The sequence below is a fragment of the Urocitellus parryii genome, chromosome 14, assembly GCF_045843805.1.
Source record: "Urocitellus parryii isolate mUroPar1 chromosome 14, mUroPar1.hap1, whole genome shotgun sequence".
NCBI classification, from domain to species: domain Eukaryota; kingdom Metazoa; phylum Chordata; class Mammalia; order Rodentia; family Sciuridae; genus Urocitellus; species Urocitellus parryii.
In genome coordinates, this window is record NC_135544.1 from 7,259,821 (window position 1) to 7,279,153 (window position 19,333).

General features: G+C 39.6%; 1 protein-coding gene across 10 annotated transcripts in view; it reads left to right on the forward strand.

Annotated features, from left to right (window-relative positions):
- Positions 1-14,734, forward strand: part of Unc5d (unc-5 netrin receptor D) — a 505,260-nt gene extending 490,526 nt beyond the window's left edge. For all 10 annotated transcript variants that reach the window (XM_077792634.1, XM_077792633.1, XM_077792636.1 and 7 more), the window contains 2 exons: positions 1,783-1,961; positions 14,530-14,734. In XM_077792634.1, the coding sequence (XP_077648760.1) occupies positions 1,783-1,961; positions 14,530-14,734 (384 nt within the window). The remainder of the gene's footprint in view (positions 1-1,782; positions 1,962-14,529) is intronic.
- Positions 14,735-19,333: the final 4,599 nt, after the last annotated feature.

Genomic DNA, 19,333 nt, shown 5'->3' on the forward strand with positions numbered 1-19,333 from the left:
CTGCTGCTCCTTTTGAAACACTGTGTTAGCTTTTTGGAAATGCTGTGTTAAGACATTGTGTTTCTTGATCACTCTGTTCAATAGTTACAGAAAAATAGAAATCATCACGAGTCATTAATAAAATCTCTGCATCAGCCAGTTTCCTCGATTAACAGATACTTTAAGGAGACTGGCCATGTGTGGCGGTTTAGTTGTGTGAGTCTGGGCACTAGCTGAGAAAGGCCGTGTATTGTGGTACCCACAGGAGGAAGACATGTAAGATTGGAAGCCACAGAAAGACTAGGGAAGGACGTGAGGTCAGTTCAGGAATGGTGTGAGTTGACTTGAAGGAGAACAGAACAGATGAGTTCCTAACGAAAAGGGCAGTTTCTTGGGGTTTAGACCATCCTAACTGGCCCCTGAATCCCATCTCAAATCTAATGCTTTAATTTTCTCTTATGTAAGTCTTTTCTTTTGCTGCATTAAAAAAATACCCCAAATGTAACAGAATAAAACAATACTCATTTAATATCTCAGTGAGTCAGAAGTCCAGGCAGAACCCCATACCGGGGTTCTCTGATCAAGACCTTACAGGATGAAATCAAGGTGTGGACTAGAGTCAGTTCTCCTCTGGAGCTCACAGTTCAAGCTTATTCACATTTTGATGCTATTCAGTTTCTTGTGCCCATAGGATTCAAGTCTCCATTTTTCTGTTTGTTGACTATGGCTCACCCACTACTCCAAGCCAAACATCTCCCCCTATAGGCAGTTCACAGCATGGCTCTTTGCTTTCTTCCTGGCCTGCAAAGAGAAGCCTCCTGACCAGAACTAGCTCTTCCTCCTTTGAAGTCCACCTGATTAGATCGGGCCCACCCAGGAGAATCTCTTAATTAGTTCAAAGTCAATTGATTAGGGATTTTAATCACTTCAGCAGAATCCACTTTGCTTTATGATACATAATAATATGGAAGTGAGTCAATCAGACATTTTCTGGTCCTTAAAATTCTGTTAGAATTCTAAACTTATCAGCAAATATAGCAGTCTGAAAATTTTCCACTGTGATCTTTTAGGATATTATGACCAAATTCTGTGATGCAATGAAACCTCAAGTCCCTCACTGGACAGCTCTAAATTAGAAGCAGGGTGGGCAGATATCAGTCTGAAGCCGCCCAGCCTGTATCACTGCACAGAGCTAGTCTAGATGTCATGTAGCTCCACATCAGCAAAGGGATTTTATTCAGAAATGAGAGCAAAATATTCATCAGAAAACCACACAGCTTTAGGACTGAGGGAAAGACAGACTTTTTACATGATTAACACAAAATCAGTTCCTTGTAGATGTCTTGTCCAGAAGCTTCCCAGCCAGCTTCTTTGGTCAGCCCATTCATCTTTGGTCATGATGACCATCAAAGGATCATTCCTTAAACTGAACCAAAATCCATCATTTAGAAGGTGCTTCCTGCTAATTCTAGATCTACTCCTGAAAGTCTTAAAAAAAGAAAAAGAAAGAAAAAGAAAAAAGATCTAATTCTGTTGTCACCTGACATCTCTTTGGATGTTGGAGGCGATTGTGACTCCCCTGAGTGGAACGGTCTGCTGTAAATCTCTAGAACACAATTTATTAGGCCACTAGAGAAATTCTTTACTCTTTTAGAAGAGAAGGCAACTTGTCACTGTGTTTTACAGAGTCCCTCACAACAGGCAAGCATTTGTGCATGTGTGTTAACACAGATTTTCAGAAATAAATACGTTGTCAGTAATGCTTTCCTTTGACTGATCATGCTTCCCTTCTATTGTTTCTAGAGTGAAAGAGAAACCATCACTTTCTTTGCACAAGAGGACAGCAGTTTCCCTGCACAGACTGGCCCCAAAGCCTTTAAAATCCCCTACTCTATCAGACAGCGGATTTGTGCTACATTTGATACCCCAAATGCCAAAGGCAAGGACTGGCAGATGCTAGCACAGAAAAACAGCATCAACAGGTATGGTGGCAGCTTCTGAACAATGATTTTCTTAAGAGAACTTTAAAAAACAGAACTGGTGGAGGTAACCATGATATCTTTATAGACTTTTCAGGCCTTATTTCGTATGTGGTCCATCTAAGGTGACACTGTGTACAGCATTTTCTACCACCCCACTCTGCCTTTGGGGACATTGTGGGAAAGTCCTACATTGGTTCTGGTCCCATCCAGGCTTGCTAACTGGGTCACTGAAGTAGTGGTTCAGACTCTGTCGTCTGGATGCCTGTCAGTGGTCAGGACAGAGCTGAAACTGGGGATACCTTACAAAGTAGCAGATTTCTTACACCTCCTCCCCACCATCATGTAACCTTAAGTATCAGCTAACCCCAAATAGGGACATGCTCAGCCTACAAAAATGGGGTCTCAAGACAAAACAAAACAAAAACAACAACAACAACAACAAAAAAAAAACTTAGAAGTTATCTGAGAAGAACTCTTAAGTCTGAAGGCAGAGGGCATTAAACATGCCAGAGGGGGCTGGGGTTATGGCTCAGCGGTAGAGCACTCACCTAGCATGTGCAAGGTGCTGGGTTTGATCCTCAGCACCACATAAAAATAAGTAAATAAAATAAAGGTATTGTGTCCAACTACAACTAAAAACAAACAAAAAAATACACACCAGAGGTTATCTACACACCGTGAAATAGTCTGTTGCTAACACTAACACTGTTCATTGCTGTACTAACATCACAGGTGAGTTGATGGAAGGACAGGGAGATTCTTAATGCACTCTATTACTTTAGATGAGAAAAGGCAGGGGCAATGCCATCCGGAGCAGCCCTGATGGACAGGCAGATTTGGGCTCAGCTTGAGGGACGGCTCATAGGGAGCAGGCCTCAACACGTGAAATCTCTCCAACCCACTTCTGAAGACCCCCAAATGAATCGAAAAGACAACCAGATTTGCCAGAATCATTTCGTTTCCCTTTCTTTTTACTTTTTCCCCCCTTTTGAGAAAAAGCCTTCTTTTCTTACAGATTGGCTGGCTCAGTTATTTCTTCTTCTTCTTCTTCTCCTTTTTTCCTTTGTCCTGTGTTTTCACAGACAGCCTACCTGACTCTTTTCTGAAAGGGAGGGTAGATGTCTGCCAAGAAAGGATAGAGTGCTACTCCCTGACTCAGGAGGGATTCAAAATCCAAACATGAAGGGCCTCACTAGAAAATAGTAGGAGGCACTGCTGCTGGAGAAAACTGAATTCACAGACAGGCAAGCCAGAAAAGAAGAGGCACATTCTTAAAAAGGCATTTATTGAAAATGAATGAGTACAAAAAGTTATGAATGTATAAGAAAAAAACATGAGGCTGAATATTTCCCAGAAGCTTTGACTAAGGAAGAGATGTCTTATTTATAACCTAAAAACACTGGGGCAATGTCAAGTTTCACTTTCTGATCGACATGGACACAGAATGAAGAACTAATCCAAATAATATAATTTAGTTCAAGAGAGCCAAGAAAGAGAGCACATGCATATTGGGCAGAATTATCTGCCCGGGAGGCCTGGTTCTACCACCAATCCCAGTCTTCCTGAATATGTCACTTACTGTTCTATGTTTGTCTTTCTAGAAATGCAATTTATAGAACTGGGAGTATTTCAAGTCTCTAATCCAATCTGACTATTAAAGTTTATGGTTTTTAAGTTACCACTTAGAAAAAATAATTGCAACAGAGTATCTGTGGGTCCATTAATTTACAGATGCTATCATTAATTTACAGAATGAGCATGTGCATGTTCCTGTTTTGTTCCATCATGTTCTGCATTTACAGCATATATAAGACCTGCAGCAAGGGGCTGGGGTTGTGGCTCAAGTGGTACAGTGCTCGCCTAGCAGTGTGAGGCACTGGGTTTGATCTTCAGCACCACATAAAAATAAAATAAATATATTGTATCCACCTAAAACTTAAAAAAAAAAATTTAAAAAAGACCTGCGGCATGTGCGTCTAAAGTCATCCATCTCTGACTTTGAGCAAGGACCTTGAGTAGGGAAAGTATATTTCAAACTAGAAGATTAAGTACGATAGCCTTTGTGTCTGGGCACTAATGAACATCAGGTGGCTGTGTTGGAACCCACTCCCCCTTCCAATGTCTAAGGTCATAAAACTTGAGCACATGGTGTGAACTGTTGGTTTGCTTTTTTCTCCTAAAACCCCATCTCAATTTGGGAAAGACTCAATTCCCTTGACAAGTAATTCAAACTCCTGTTTTATGGAAAATTTTCAGCACAATGCCCAGAATATGTAGATCCTTAGCAAATATTAGTTATTCCTCTTGACACTGTCGAAATGAATACCAGATAATCACAGGAATGTATGTAATCTACTTCTGTTTCGAAACATTACATAGTTAAGGTCTTGAATTCCAGTGACTACAATTTCCTGTGTCCTTCTTCATTCTCTAGCTTTAGTCTTCAAAAGTAGCCTAACTGTACAGTGAAAAAGACTTAAATGAGGGATCAGCAAACATTCTTTTTCTCTTTTTATTTATTTTTATTAGAGCTTTAAGGCAGCAATTTTTTTTCTCTCTAAAGGACCAGTATAATACTACCTCGTAAACAGGTAGTAAATAGTTGGGGACATATGGGATGTATCGGGAGCACTCAAAAACTATTCAGCTCCGCCTCTGTAGCATGAAAAGATCCTGAAATAAGACACATAAACAAATAGGCCTAGCTATTTCCCAGTGAATGTTCTTTGCAAAAATAGGAAGTGGCCTCTATTTGCTGAACAGTCCATAGTAACTGACTCCTGATTTAAAGGGGTCTACCTTCACTTAGCAAAAGGTACATAGGGCTTTGTTGCTTTTATCAGGATAGTACCTGGAGCTAAGTACTCCTGTTCAGCTCTGCACTAAGCCTTTCCAGGGTTGAAGAGCTAGGGGGGGTCATGGCAAAGGTAGCCACTAAGACATTTGGAGAAGCAGAAGAGGAGGACTACTCCAAATCCCTGTGCCATGTTAGCTAATTCCCATTCTCATTTTACAGAAATTCTTAAATTTCTCTTCCTTTTTCGTTTGCTAGAGCAAAGACATATATTCTCCTTCCTGGAAAGGAATGTATGTGACAGAGGGGATTTGCAGATACAACCCGTCACAGTTTCCTATTGTATAATCCTCCATTACTGTTTTTACTTTTTTATAAAAAGATATTTTTAGTTGTAGATGGGCATAATACCTTTATTTATTTATTTTTATGTGGTGCTGAGGATCAAACCCAGTGCCTCATATGTGCTAGGCAAGGACTCTACCATTAAGCTATCACTCCAGCCCCATGTTTTTACTTTCTTATGTTTGGATATAACTGAGTATGAAACAAATAAATTCAAATCATGAAAATTTAAAATTGTCCATACACCGATATTAATGGGTAGGAAAGCTGTTTTGTTAGTTTTGGATTTCATCTACTCTGTGGTCAAACAGAAGCACATAGTCAACATTTCTATTCAAAGAATAAACCCTTGATCTTATGATGCCACTTTTACCTGGCTCTTCCCCTCTCTCAACCTCCCAAAGGGTTAAACAGCTAACAAAGTGACAGATTCCAAATCATGAAGGAGGAAGAGTTTTCAAAGAGGATGGAGGAAAGCATTTGTTTTTATTTTATTGCCAGTGAAAATGTTTTCTTACCCTCCTTTTGGTAATGCAGTTGTCACTGGTGATAATCTGTCTTTTTGTCAAACAAATTTTTACTGAGATCTAAATAGGAAAGAAGACACAGGGAGTATAAAGTGAAAGACTTAGCAATGGAAGAGAAGATGAAGCCTAACAGTAGTGTGTGCTGTACCTCTGGCAACACAGGTAGCCTTACAACTTGCCGAGCATACCTGACAAGCTAAATATGCTGCACAGCCTAGCAAAGAATGTCATAGATAATAGTTGTAATTATGGATTCTGTGAGGGAAATTTGACTATGACTCAGTGAGCCTATTTGCTACACTTCAAAGCTGAGATTGTACATTTAGTCTGCAAATTCAACTGCAATAACTCACCACTTCAGAGCTCTTGGCCACATGTGATTGGTGGGGATATTACTGAGGACTTAACCAATTAAACAATACCTGAAACTACCTGCTTCAGTTAGAAGTATTCTCCCCATTTAAACCCTCACAGCACTTGATATATTTTTATGATACTTTTAAATTTTTTTAAATTACTGTGAAACCTAGATAGATCCAACTACTTTGGGAAAATTCAGTAAATCTTTCTTGAATGAATGATATGAACTCTTTCATAGGATAGTATATTTGACCTTTAAGCCTTGCCTCCTAATGAGGAAAACTGATAGGAATAAGCATCAAGGGATTTCTACATTTATTCTTAATTAAAAGTTGTTTGGCTGATGTGATGGAAGTGTCCTGTCTTTTTTCCCTCAGGTATGAAGTTCTTAGAGTTCTACAATTAGATGATTCTTTTGTAAGTCCTCATGATTTCCATATTCCAGAAACCCTGGTGAAAACACATCCGTCTTGACCACATTGCTGTGGGAACAGATGCATGAGATCTGGGTGGATGAGTAGAAGGGATGTAGACAAAATAGAAGAAAGGGTTCTAAAATGGAAGAGTAGTAAATAAATTACATCTTGTTAATAGTTTTTTCCCAACCTCCCTAGTAATATATATATATATATATTTGGAAATCCATAAGCAATACCAGGGAAACATATTTCTTACTGGTATTCTGGCTAAAATGGATCAAATGTATTTCAATTGTCAGGGTTAATGGATGATGGTGTAAAAATTGTGAGCAAATGAAAGTCCTTGAACCTTGTGGCTGAGGAGCAGTGGTGTAACAACTTGTTTTCCACCAAATCTTTTAACAGGGCCTTTAATGAGAAGCAGAATCTTCTCGCATTGAGGTCACGTCTTCTCATTCCCTCTGTCTACCCTCTTAATTGGATTCAGAGGAACAGTGAAATGACCAGAGGGCAGTGGGAAAGGACAGTGGAGGTCACAAAGCAGCTTATTAATCTGGCTCTGAATAAGTGGTTGAGAATTCACTGAAGTTGGGCCTGTCCCAGAGCCAGAGTTGAGGGTAAAGAAAGGAAGAAGAGAGAGAGAGGGAAAGATGAGTGCAAAATGCATGTGGAACATCTGCTTCCTTTTCACTCCCGTGTTTTAGGTGTTCACTATCATTGCCCCAAACTAAGCTTTCTTGGTTCTGCAGGCTAGAGGCTGGAAAACACATCCTAAACTTTAATAACAATGGGTGAGAGGCTGCCATTTCCAAAAACAATCTCCGTGACTTTTCTAAAGGAGAATTAATACATCGGGGAGGTAGCATTACATAGGTCCTTGGAGGCAAAATACAAAGAAGCTCATATCACATTCTCTGGTTCTGGACCAGTGGACGTACGCAGGGCCTGGAACTTGAAAGGCCCTTGCAGTGAAGCCAGAGGGACCCAACATAGCAAAGTGTGGGTGTTTGGGCTTTATTCCACTAAAGTCAATGATTCATGAAAATGCCCACTAATATGAAGCTGAAAAGAGACAGCCTTGGGACAAGTTTAGTCATGAACAAGCTGTATATGGTTTGTAAGTGGCAGGTGTCCATCCTGAAGGCAATATGGAAAAGAAGCTTTTTGTATTCCTCCAAGAGAGCTAAAGTTGTGCTCCCACTGCAAATTCCAAGGGGTGCTATCATTTCTTTTGTAAGCAGTTGTGAGTTTGCACTAGTCTTTGAAAGGATAGGTTTTTCTCTGTTAAATGGAATGCAGTTTTCAGAAAAGATAGACATAGACATGCTAAAGCCCCTTGGTATCCTAAAAGAACCCCTCACAGATGCTGTTTCAAACAGTGTTGAAAAATCTGACCATCTCAGTATGTCTGAAGGTGATGTCTTCAGAATTTAAGAAAAAGTGAAATCATGAGAATGATTTTACACCTTATCTATTTGAGTGCCCTTAAGGGGGACTATTTCTTTTCTACTATTTGTGAGGTTTGAGTGAAACACATAATGATTAATTTTTCAAAGTGAAGGGTATAAATATTTCAGCCTTCCCTTGTCCTGGGTTAGAATCATGGTCTTTTCTCTTGGAACCAACGGTAGTCATTCCACTTTCCCCTGAGGATTCTCAAAAATGTTTCCAGGTAATTTTAATGGACAATTGAGTTTAGCGTATTCCTTCCACGATGTATACCAGTTCAAAGAAAAGTAGAGATGATGATTTGGTGGGTTTTACTTCCTTTTCATTTCCCAAATTGAGAAATTGTTATAGGATTATATGAGAACTAAAAGCAGATCACAACTGGCTTTTGTTCTCATTTGGCAACTCAGAGATGTCTTCCATGCCTGGGGGCTTTAATATGTTTTCCAAAGAAAAAGAATACTTGTTATCCCCTTTCAACAACAAGTGAAAGGCAAAGCATAACTATAAAGGAAATGTTACTGCCAAAGTAACTTCCTGAAAGAATTAATGCAGCCCTCTGGGCTGGGCTGGGCTGGGCTGGGCTGGGCTGAGTGGAACTCACTGTGTCCAGAGTTGCTCATGTCCTTTCCTTGGGGGTTCTCCCTGCCATCTTCTTTTCAAGTACAAGCAGCAGGCAGTTTTATCATAGTGCTCATCCCTAGGTGACCCTTCAGTCTATAAACACTGACTGGCTTCATCCTGAGGCTGCTTGGTGTTTGCAGAGTACCCAGGCAGGTTGAAGTTTGGGAATGGAAGTTTAGATGAGGGGACCACATGTTTATGGTGTGACCAATTACTGCTATTCAGTTAAAAAAAAAAAGGCTTTTCTTCTATTTGTATTTAAAAAAAAAAAAACTTATGGAGGGTTGCTTTGGGTCACATAAGAGACTTTCATTAGATGAGACCATTTAGGATTATAGCAGAGATTAATTTTTTTTCATTATGACAGTGTTTCAATTCCCTCTTTGATACTAGACAGTGGAATGATGCACTGTTCTTATAATGATGTTTCCTAATCTATTACAGGCAGTTTAACTTATATTCCACTTTTTATACTGACAAACTACTCAGAAGATATTTCTAAAATATGCTTTATAATGATTTTTTAAAAGGTTGCATTATATCTGGATAACAGTGCTGTATAGAATATAAACAGATAATCTTGCTGCCTTCAGGTTATAGGTGCAAATAGTCCCTTCTATTTGACATTGAGTTAAAGCCCAAATTCTGAATAAAATTATGGCCTGTAACTGGTATAAGGTGTTTTCTATTAGAAGGTTGGGCTTTCTTCTCACAATTAGCCACAAGAAGGGTTTACAGCTAGTGGATTGGTATATTGGTCCCCTGGTAGCATGGTTCTGAGCAACTAAAAGAAAAGCTTTGTTATCTGGAATTTGGAATGAAAAGGAGTCCCTTATAGGCCACTTGTAAGTGCAGGGTGCCCTTGGTAGCTCTTCAGTACAGTTCCCCAGGGCTAAGATAAAGCCTCCAACACAGCCTTCCTCTCCATTACTGTTATCTCCTTCCTTTGTTAACTGATTGAGGATTTAGATGTACTAGTCCCTAAGGCATTTGCATTTGAATACTGCAGGGATGCTGGAAGACCTGAAAGCTTTCACAGTGGGGGAGAAAAAGTCAGTTAGGAAAACTGAAAAGGAATTTTATGGTATCAGCCCTGTGTTGCAATAATCTATAAATACCTTATATGGCAGAATTTTACCATGGACCCTCAATTCTCCTCTCTGCCTCTCATCTTATGCTCCCAAAAGAAAACAAAAGACCCAATGACTATTTCCCCCCCCCAAAAAAAAATCCTTAAGTCTAAAATGAGTTTCATTTTTAATTTAACACAGTTATTAGTTTGAAGATATATTTTGATAACTAAGGTTCTATAAAAAATTTGGCTTTATAAGTTGGCCCATGCCTCACTCGTGAAATTGATAAAGATTCATGTTTCCAATTCCGCCCCAGTTTCTACAGGAAAAAAAAGGAATTTTAATTGGAGCCAGGGGATGGAGATAGGAAAGTCTAAAAGATGAAATTAATCATGGTAATAAAACCAACCCCTGGGAACTCAGGTGTATAGAAAGCATTTAAGCTCAACAAAACAAAATTAAATTTAATAAACTATTAGTACTCAGTGAACTTACATGGATGAATTTATTCAACTACCTTAACATCAGCTTTGATCTGCTTGTTTACATGTGTTATAGAGTTAATCTGTACTCATTGAATGGGAGTTCCAAAGGAGATGATAAAGACATGGAGTCTACAGGGCTTTGGGCAAATGAATAGAACTGAAGGCAGAGAATGTTCTAAAGTCAACTAACATTCAGAGATTTCAGTCATCTTAACTGCATAATATATACATCTTTATTGAACCAAAAAATGTAAATCCGAGTTTTCTAACTCACCTCAGTTGATCAGAATTTGGAACGGTTTTGACACAAGATTCCTTGAAGTTCAGGGAATAACAAAGTAACAAAGCATCTAAGGTGAATGGAATGAACATTTGTTTCTTTAAACCTTTCTATAAAGAAAGTTGAATATTCAGGCATCCACTTGAATATTCAGGATTGCCATTTGTTTGTTAATGTTTAGGTTTCATTTCAAAAGAAAAAAGAAAGAAAGAGACACTCAGGACTTAAGATCAGCTCTTGCTGTGAATTCTGTTTTGCAGTAGTAACAATGTTCCCTGACTTGGTTTGTCCATTACCTGCTGGTAGCCAAATGTGCTATGTTCTCTTCTTATTAAGAAGAGAAATGGGTCACAGAGATGAGAATCAGAATAATTTCAAAAGGGTGGTATACAGAGATGACTGAATTTTCAAAAAAAAAAAATCATAGTACACATGGACCCAATGAAATAATAGCTCTTTGAGAAATAGCCTATTGCATTAGGATTCTAGGCGTTTTTATATATTACTTTTTATGTTGTGTACAAGTGAATATAGTGTAATAGGATGCCTATTAATTGCAAAGCTGATTGATTGTATGATTTTTAATAAAACGGATGTGCTCCTTTATGTATCTACTAACATTAAAAGGAAGTTGAAATTTGTATGTGTTATGCTGAGTGTGCTTGTGCAGATTTAGAGAATAAATCTAAATCTAGCTTTGGGAAGCATATTTCACTTTCTACAATATGTTCAGAGACCTGTGCCAAGTAAGAATTTTATTCCTGCCTCTTTTGATCACTTAGCTTTCTTTAGCTGTGGGTACCTATTGCCCAAAACAGAACATTTGCAGGACTTTTCAGAGCCACATGGCTGGTGGGAGTCCTTCTCTGCTCTGCTGTGCTCCCTGCAGACAGGAGAACCTTGAACACCTCTGACCGCACCCCCCTCCATGGGGTCATGAATATTTTTAAAATTGTCTCAGGACAAAGATTAATCTTCATCTCCAAAACATATTCTTTATTCTATTCTTTATGACCCAGTCTTCCTGTCACGTCTTGAAGTATCAAAGATCCTCAAATATTTCAAAGGAAAAAGTTCTCCCAGTGCTTAAGGCAGATGCATTGCCTGGGATTGACCAACTCTGGCCTTGTAGGTGCTTATTTTCAAATGCAGCATAATGCAGGAAATCCAGCCTAATTTTCTTTCAAGTAACAGCTTTTGGACTTCCAGTTTGGGTTATAAGCTAACATAGCACAATGGCCATTAGGCCAAATCTGTCCCATCACCTGTTTTTTGTAGCCACAACTAAGGATGTTTGTGTGTATGTGTGTGTGTGTTTGTGTGTTTCGTTTACATTTTTAAATGACTAGAAAAAAAAATCAAAAGACTAAAACTGGGTGACATGTAGAAACTGTATGACCATCAAATTCCAGTGTCACCAAATAAAATTTTACTGGAAGATGGCTACCTGCCCCCCCCCCACACACACACCCCTATCATCAGTGGCTGCCTTTGCACTACCATGGTGGAGCATAGATGCTGCAGTGAGGCCATAGGAGGTCTCCAACACCCGAAATATATACTCTCTGGCCCTTTACTGAAGACGTTTATCAACCCCTGATATCACAGATTATAGTTTAACTTTAGGGTTAACAGGATCACAAGAATTCCAGTCACTACCATAAAACACAAGACCACTGCTGTTCACTAGTAAAGGCCAGGTGTGAACCCTCAGTAAAATGATGAGAAAGCTAGTGCTGCTCTGACTATGGCCTTTGTTGTCCTTGAAAAGACATTTGGGATCCTAAAGACAAAAGTGTGTCCGTGATCCTTACGTTGATAATGGATTTGAAAAGCAGTGGCCACCCAGGCCAGCCGGAGCCCACTGAGGCCTCCTTGGCCTCTTCCCCAGCTATTCCTTCAGTTGGGTCCTGCCTGAATGTCAGTGAGGGTGCAGGTCGGGAGACAGAGCAATTTCCCCACAGGGCCAGAAGGAAGGGCCAACATTCAAAAGTTGGCAAAATAAGAGGAACCAGGATCCCTTCAACCCCTCCAGCTGGGTTTGCTGTAGGAATGGAGGGGACCAGGGTATTTTTAAGCTGGCCTTCTCACCTTCTCAGTTAAAGGTTCATATTAGTGGAATGTGTGTGTAGTAACCCCAGTATTTATGCTATTTAGCAACAAACTGACTATTAACAGTCTCTTAAGACTTTGGCTAAATCAACATTTTATTCATTCAGAACTGATCTGTGCCTGTGGTGCTGCCAAGTGGTAATGTGCCACTAAAAACTTGCCTTCTCTTGCCAATGCCATCTCTAAAAGACTCTGCTTTGTGATTGTGTGTTGGGTGTGGTTGTGAGAACTAGCACCAACCCCCAAACAGGAGCTTTTCTGTAAAATCTTGTCATTCATCAGACTTTGACGAGAGAGAGAGAGAGAGAGAGAGAGAGAGAGAGAGAGAGAGAGAGAGCGCGAGCATTTCTGTCCTTACTATAAGAGTCCCCATGAAAAGCAGTGACCTTTAATCCTTTGCCCTGTCTTAGTCTTCATCATAGTAAAGTTTTTGTCTAAAAGGTTACCAGTTTTTTTTTTTTTTTCACTGAAGATACTGTAGCATCTGAAAAAGGCTTGCAGGAATCAATTATTCACCCAGTGGATACTGAATAAACACCTGTCATTGTTCTGATAAGTGCTGGTGCAGATTCAGAGAATTATTACATACGACCTTTAGCTTTCAGGTGTTACTAGTCAAATGGGAAAGGCAAAGTTCACCCATATGATATGTGTAAGCATTGCAATCACATGAAATTTTAAGCACCAGCATGAAAAGAGTTCAGAGAAGACATAAATCATCTTGAAGAAAGAGGAAATGAGATTTGAGCCACACATTGTAGGAGGGTATGATCTTGCAAAACAGTGCAGAGAATGAAAGTGGGCATTCCTAGTGGACAGAAAACTGAGTGAAAGCCAGAAACAAAGTATTACCTAAGTCCAGCCCAGGGCCCAAGGAGCAAAATACTGAGGCATATGTAAATTTATATACACATATAAATTTATATAAATTCATATATAGGTATGAATATAAATCAGTGAGATTTCCTAGTAGACGTATATGTATAGATAGATTGATTCATACACACACACACACCCACCCCCCCCCCCCACACACACACACACAATCATAATTATGTTAAGGACTGATCAAGGAAGGCATTGAAAAATGACTAAATCTCTTAGGATTGAAGAAATAGAATGCAGCAGCATATTTTAGAGGGTTTGGAGACAGAATGTGGAGGCTTTTGCTATGATTCAGGCCACAAAGTGATAGAATATAAATTAGGGTTAAGTCTTTGTGAATGGAGGAGAAGAGTGAAGCTGATGAGTAGGTCAGAAAGGGAGAAATAACATTAAGGGCACGGTCAAAACCAAAGTCCTATAGCCAGGTGTGGTGGCACACACCTGTAATCCCAGTGGCTTGGGAGGCTGAGGCAGGAGGATTGTGAGTTCAAAGCCAGCCTCAGTAAAAGCAAAGCACTTAGCAACTTAGTGAAGCCCTGTCTCTAAATAAAATACAAAATAGGGCTGGGGATGTGGCTCAGTGGTAGAGTGCCTCTGAGTTCAAAGCCCAGTACCTAAATAAATAAATAAATTTCCCGGTACAAAAGATAAGAAAGAAAGACTCTTGTAAATATTTGGGCCACTTGTTATACTTAGAAAGGAGACCAGTATGGAGGTCTAGAGATTGAGCTCCAGGAGGTAGGGACATGTCATTTTGGCAACTCCAAGGTCATTTAAGATCTGTAGCTAGCTTACATGAACCTGGAAGCCTCCAGGTACAGATTTAGCACTGAGAAAGGAAAGAAAATGAAACTGAAGATCAAGCCTTGACAACCCCTTTTGTTTGCCAAGGAAGAAAGCCCTGAAAGATTCAGCAGCAATAGGAATGAGTTTCATCACCACCTAAAGTAATGCAGAGCAAAGAGGCCACCCGGGGAGGGGTGGGGGGAACCAGGCCCACGCACACAGCCCATGGAAGTGAGGACGGAAACCAGGCCTGGAAGACAGGAAGGATGTTGGTAACCTTCCGAAGGCTGGTTTCGGTTGCATGTTGGGATACAAGCTCACCTGCCCACACCCACCTTAGTGCATCTCTCTTCCTCTATGACACCTATTAAAATTGGCTTTTAATTTCCTCATGGTGATTTCTGTTCATCCATGTTTTGGTCTGTCTAGGAATCTGTCTTACTTTGCTACACAAAGCAGCCCCTCTGCTGTCATTTTGAACCTGTGGGAAGCTCGTCATCAGCACGACGGTGACCTCGACTCCCTGGCCTGTGCCCTCGAAGAGATCGGGAGGACACACACGAAACTCTCGAACATTACGGAATCCCAGCTGGATGAAGCCGACTTCAACTACAGCAGGCAGAACGGACTCTAGTCCACTTCCTCTCGGGAGCAGAGGGATGGCCAGCTTGGGGACTTTGACTTTAAATGGGAAAAAAAAAAAGAGGCAGCTTTCTGCCCAGTGGCATTTGGGGAATTCAGCTTGGTTGGTAATCAGTGAGATCCCCTGGTTGAAAGAACGGAATTTTCTAGAGGTAAAACATGCCAGTAGAGCAAAGGACCAGCTCTCTTAGATGTCAGAGGGTTTTATTGTCTCCTCTGAGTCACACGCAGGTCAACACTGGATGCCCTCCTCGGATCTGGAGTGTCTAGGATAGACAGGAGGGCATATTGAGACAAAAGTAGCTACGGAGAGAGAGGAGCTACAATAAAGCTGAAGGCAGAGATTGATTAAGTGCATGTTTTGAAACAGGTTTTTAATGATGTGCCCCACAGGGCCAGCAGATTCTGGTACCAGATTGTCAGTTTTCTACCAACTGGCATTTGTAATGTCAGGAATCATTGTAAAACTGACTTTTAGAAGTAAAACAGGGTTGCCAACCCATTTGTATGACTTTTTCAACATCAAAGAGGGCGTTTAGATTCTAGAATCTGAATACACCACACCAGCACCAATTTCCTGTCTATACTAGCCACTGAACGGAGACAAGACCCAAAAGTCAGACAGACCACGAACTAGTTCTCATAGTGTACCTCACCTTCATTTTTTCCCAGAGACAAATCTACCCACTTCTCTCCTTCCTGAACTTCCAGAGTAGAGAGGTTTCAAGGAACATAATGAGATTTTTGAACATGGAAATTTATCTCTTCAAACTCAACCAAGTAGGAGTATCTCTATTCCCAGCTAAGCCAGACAAATTGCAGAGTGCTGTTGGAACACAGCTTATTACATGGATTCAGAGACAGGACTGGTCAGGCCAGGTCCAAGGAAACATGAACTGCAGATGTCACGGACCTCAAATAAGCTGTAATTCTAAGAGGCAGGTGTTGATCCAGTTCTCCAATATTTTTGTAACAAGGGAATGATGAGATTTACTGCACTTTTCTATCCAAGTTCTGGAAAGTTTCTTAACATTTTGGTACCATGCCATCATAGAATCTCTCAGTAGGGCCACCTAGGTCACCCTCCTTTTGCCTCTTGAGAAATTAGCAGACAGGCTTTGTCCTAGATGATAGCTGAATAAATAGACCTGAGGAATACCTGTCCCAGAAATCACATCCATCATTCAAGGAGCTTCAAGCTCTGACTGCTCAGCCTCACAAGTACCCTCTCTCCACTGAACCTTTAACATGTGGCCACTGCTTTATTTTTCTCTTTTAAAATAGGAGGCAGTGGTATTGTACAGAACTCAGATTCATCAACCATCCATCATCCTCATCTTAATACTTTATTCCATCTTTTTTATCCTCTTCAGTGGTTTTTGACAAGATGCCTGGTGGACTACAGATGAGCAGATACACTCCAGCTCATCTTCTGGTGTTTGTTTTCCTTAGCTGTCCACGATCAGGACAACCAAAGTCAAGGACCTAGGTTAACCCCAAGGCAGCTAGTCAGCTACTTAGAGATTGGCTACTTTATTAAAAGTAGTCACGGAATGGGGAAGGTGGGAAGTACTTGGCACTGGAGATGCAATCAATTTTTTAAACACTTTTATAGATCCCTTGTTTAAAAAAAATGTTGTGAATCTCCCCATAAGTGGAAAAGACCTAAAGAAAGGTTGAGTTTAGGATACCATGGATAAAGCACTGAAGAACTCTGGAATGTGTTGGCCATTTTCTCTAATGTGTGATGTATCTGGTCCCCTGTGTTAGATAGAAGGCTTTGCCACATGTAACTCAAAAAGCATCTTGCTTTTCTCAGGAACCAAAGGCTTATTATATAGAACAAACAAATCATCTTAGAACTGTCAAGCATATTTTCAAACTACCATATCTAGATCAGGAAAACACCCCTTTGCTAGTATGCTCAACTTGTTCATTCCTTCTAGGGAATAATAGCATGGAAATGTAAATCACTTCACATCGCTGGTATAATTTTTGAGAGAAAGAGGTGTAAGTATATGTTCAATCGCTCACAATAAAATTGAGTTCACTAGCATGATTGGCTGCAGAAGGAATCTGCATTAACTGTTAAGTAATAAATTACCTAAAACATTGTAGAGCTTATTCAAATCTCCATTTTGGAGGATTTTATTTTAAGTCATTATAATTAGCCTTATAATGGTTTCATCTATTCTGTGAATCCACATCAGATCCTTTCTAGACTTTTTTTTTTTTTTTGCATTTTAAAGCAGAAGCTTAAATGGTTTTCCATAGAACCTACTAGATTATTTTAAGATGAGATTATTAATCCCTGAATCCGAATTCTGTAATATCTTCTCATGGGTTTGGTTGATTTTGTTTTGTTCCCTTGTTTCTTTGGGTTTTCAGGATTCTTTTTTTTTTGTATTTTTTTTTGGGGGGGGGAGGAGATGAAGAAATGGTTCTTCTGGGTTAATAAATGCATTTGAACATCAAATCACATAAAATAATAGAAGAAGAAATTGAGAGATTCACCTTTAGTTTCAGCCCAAGTTTCAAGCAATGCATCTTTTAGTTCCTTTGGTTTCCTTTTTACATTCTTCTCTTAGTTCTGCTAGGTTGCTACAGAAGATTTCTGAATATGAAAGTCTGTGATCATTGCATGTCAGCGTTGTGCCATGTTTTACAATGGAATTTCAAAGAGAACCCATGTTTGTGAGATTTGCAGACCAGTGTATGAGTGTGGTGAGAAGGGGTCACCAAAGTCCCGGTGCCCACTTGAACTTATGGTTATTCACTTGTCCTAAACCCTGCTCTATTTTACTGTTTGTCAGTCATGACACAAATACCCCTCTTGAAAGAGATTTACTCATTAGTCCCAGCACTTAATTTGGAAGTCTTACTCTCCTAGTACAAAATGAAGCAAAAACTAAAAGTGGCCTTAAATACTTCATAGGTTACTTAAAATTTTTACAAAATATTCCACTTAATGCCAAATCTCCCAGTGTTCAAAGACAGTGAAGTCTTAATTGTCATGCTTTAAACATGCCTTAAAATTATGCCACCAAAATACTACAATTCACAGCTTCACCAGACTGCAGTGCCATAAAGTTAATTTATAGTCTTCACAACATTGCTTGCGCAGTCTTACTGGTTTACATTAAATCCTTTAAGCCAAAAGGAAGCTCGCTCAATGGATTTAAATGCAAACTTCATTTACCGATGCAGGAAGTCTCATAAAACTCAGATGCACTCTTACAAAAAATTTTATTGGCCTTTTTGTAAGAGATGAAAAGGAATTGACAACAGTTCTCTTTAAAGAGGGGAACTTTTTCTCTTTTTTATTATTTTTATCTCCAACTGCAGAGGTGTTATCCTTTGCCATGGTCCCTGTATTTTTCTTCCAGTTGGCTTGGAGAAGGAATATTAAATCACTGAAACAGGGTTCTCTTTGGATTAAAAAAGCTCTGGATTTATTGCAATGATTTTCCTTGAGGAAAAAAAATATTTCTCAACATCAAGATTGATAAGCAGAATGTTAAAATGTTGTGATTGGTTTTCGATAGTATTCTCTATTTGCCAAACTTCTGGCGAACTTATCTGTGAAGTTCAGATCATCAAATCTTTTGATATGCTTTCGTTGTTTCCTCTTAGCTGTTTTCTCTTTGATTTCTTAGTCTCTCTGCCCTCAAATGTGTTGAATGATATAGCTATCAGATGTATCTAAGGTAATGTTTTCTAAGGTCTCTGTTCCAACTCTGTGAAGGTCACAGGAATCAGGAAGGAGCTGAGAAACGTGCCTCTCTGGCCCATTCTGTGGCCCATTTTCATTATGTTTCCTCATGAAACATTGCAAAGTTTGAATCCTTAGTAATTCCCATTGACTGGACTAGAGGTGACATCTGTGACAAATGGGAGAACAATTGTTGGCCTACAGATGGTGACAAAATTTTATTAGCCCTTTGGTGTTTGTTGCCCTAGCGCTGTATTTGAAAATTGATGCTTTAGCCAAAAGCTGAATGGCCACCGTTTCTGTAGTTTCCACTGTTTTGTCTGCATAGAATTTTCCTGAACTAACAAGCAAAAACGTATTTTGTCAAATGTCACAAAAGTGAAAATGTTACTAATCTTAGACGTGTTGCATATTTTGTGTTTTTCCTTTCCAAACTCTTTTCAAAAGCTGCAGTTTCAAAGCTGTTTGGCTGTATTGACAGCATGTGGTGTTTTTTGCAAAAGCAATTCTAGGAGAGCCAGTGTCTACCACGGACTCCTCACATCCCCACTGCAGGGTCATCAACAAAATCAAAATGGCAATTTGTATGCTGTAATTTTTCAAAAGATAAAAGGGGATGGAAACCAGACCTGGCTGTTAGTCACTAGTGTGTAGTACTGTGATCTGAAGTAGGAAATTTAACTCACATAGAATAATTGTGGTTTTTGAAGCAGCTACTCATTGCTTTTTCCTTTTGCTATGAAGATCATGGACTTGGAATGTCCTCATGAGGTGGGCCTAAGACAGTAACATTTAAACTTCATGTCTTCAAACCCACCCTCCATCTGAATCCAAAGACCAAAAAAAAAAAAAAAAAAAAAAAGACAGTAAGCTTCATGG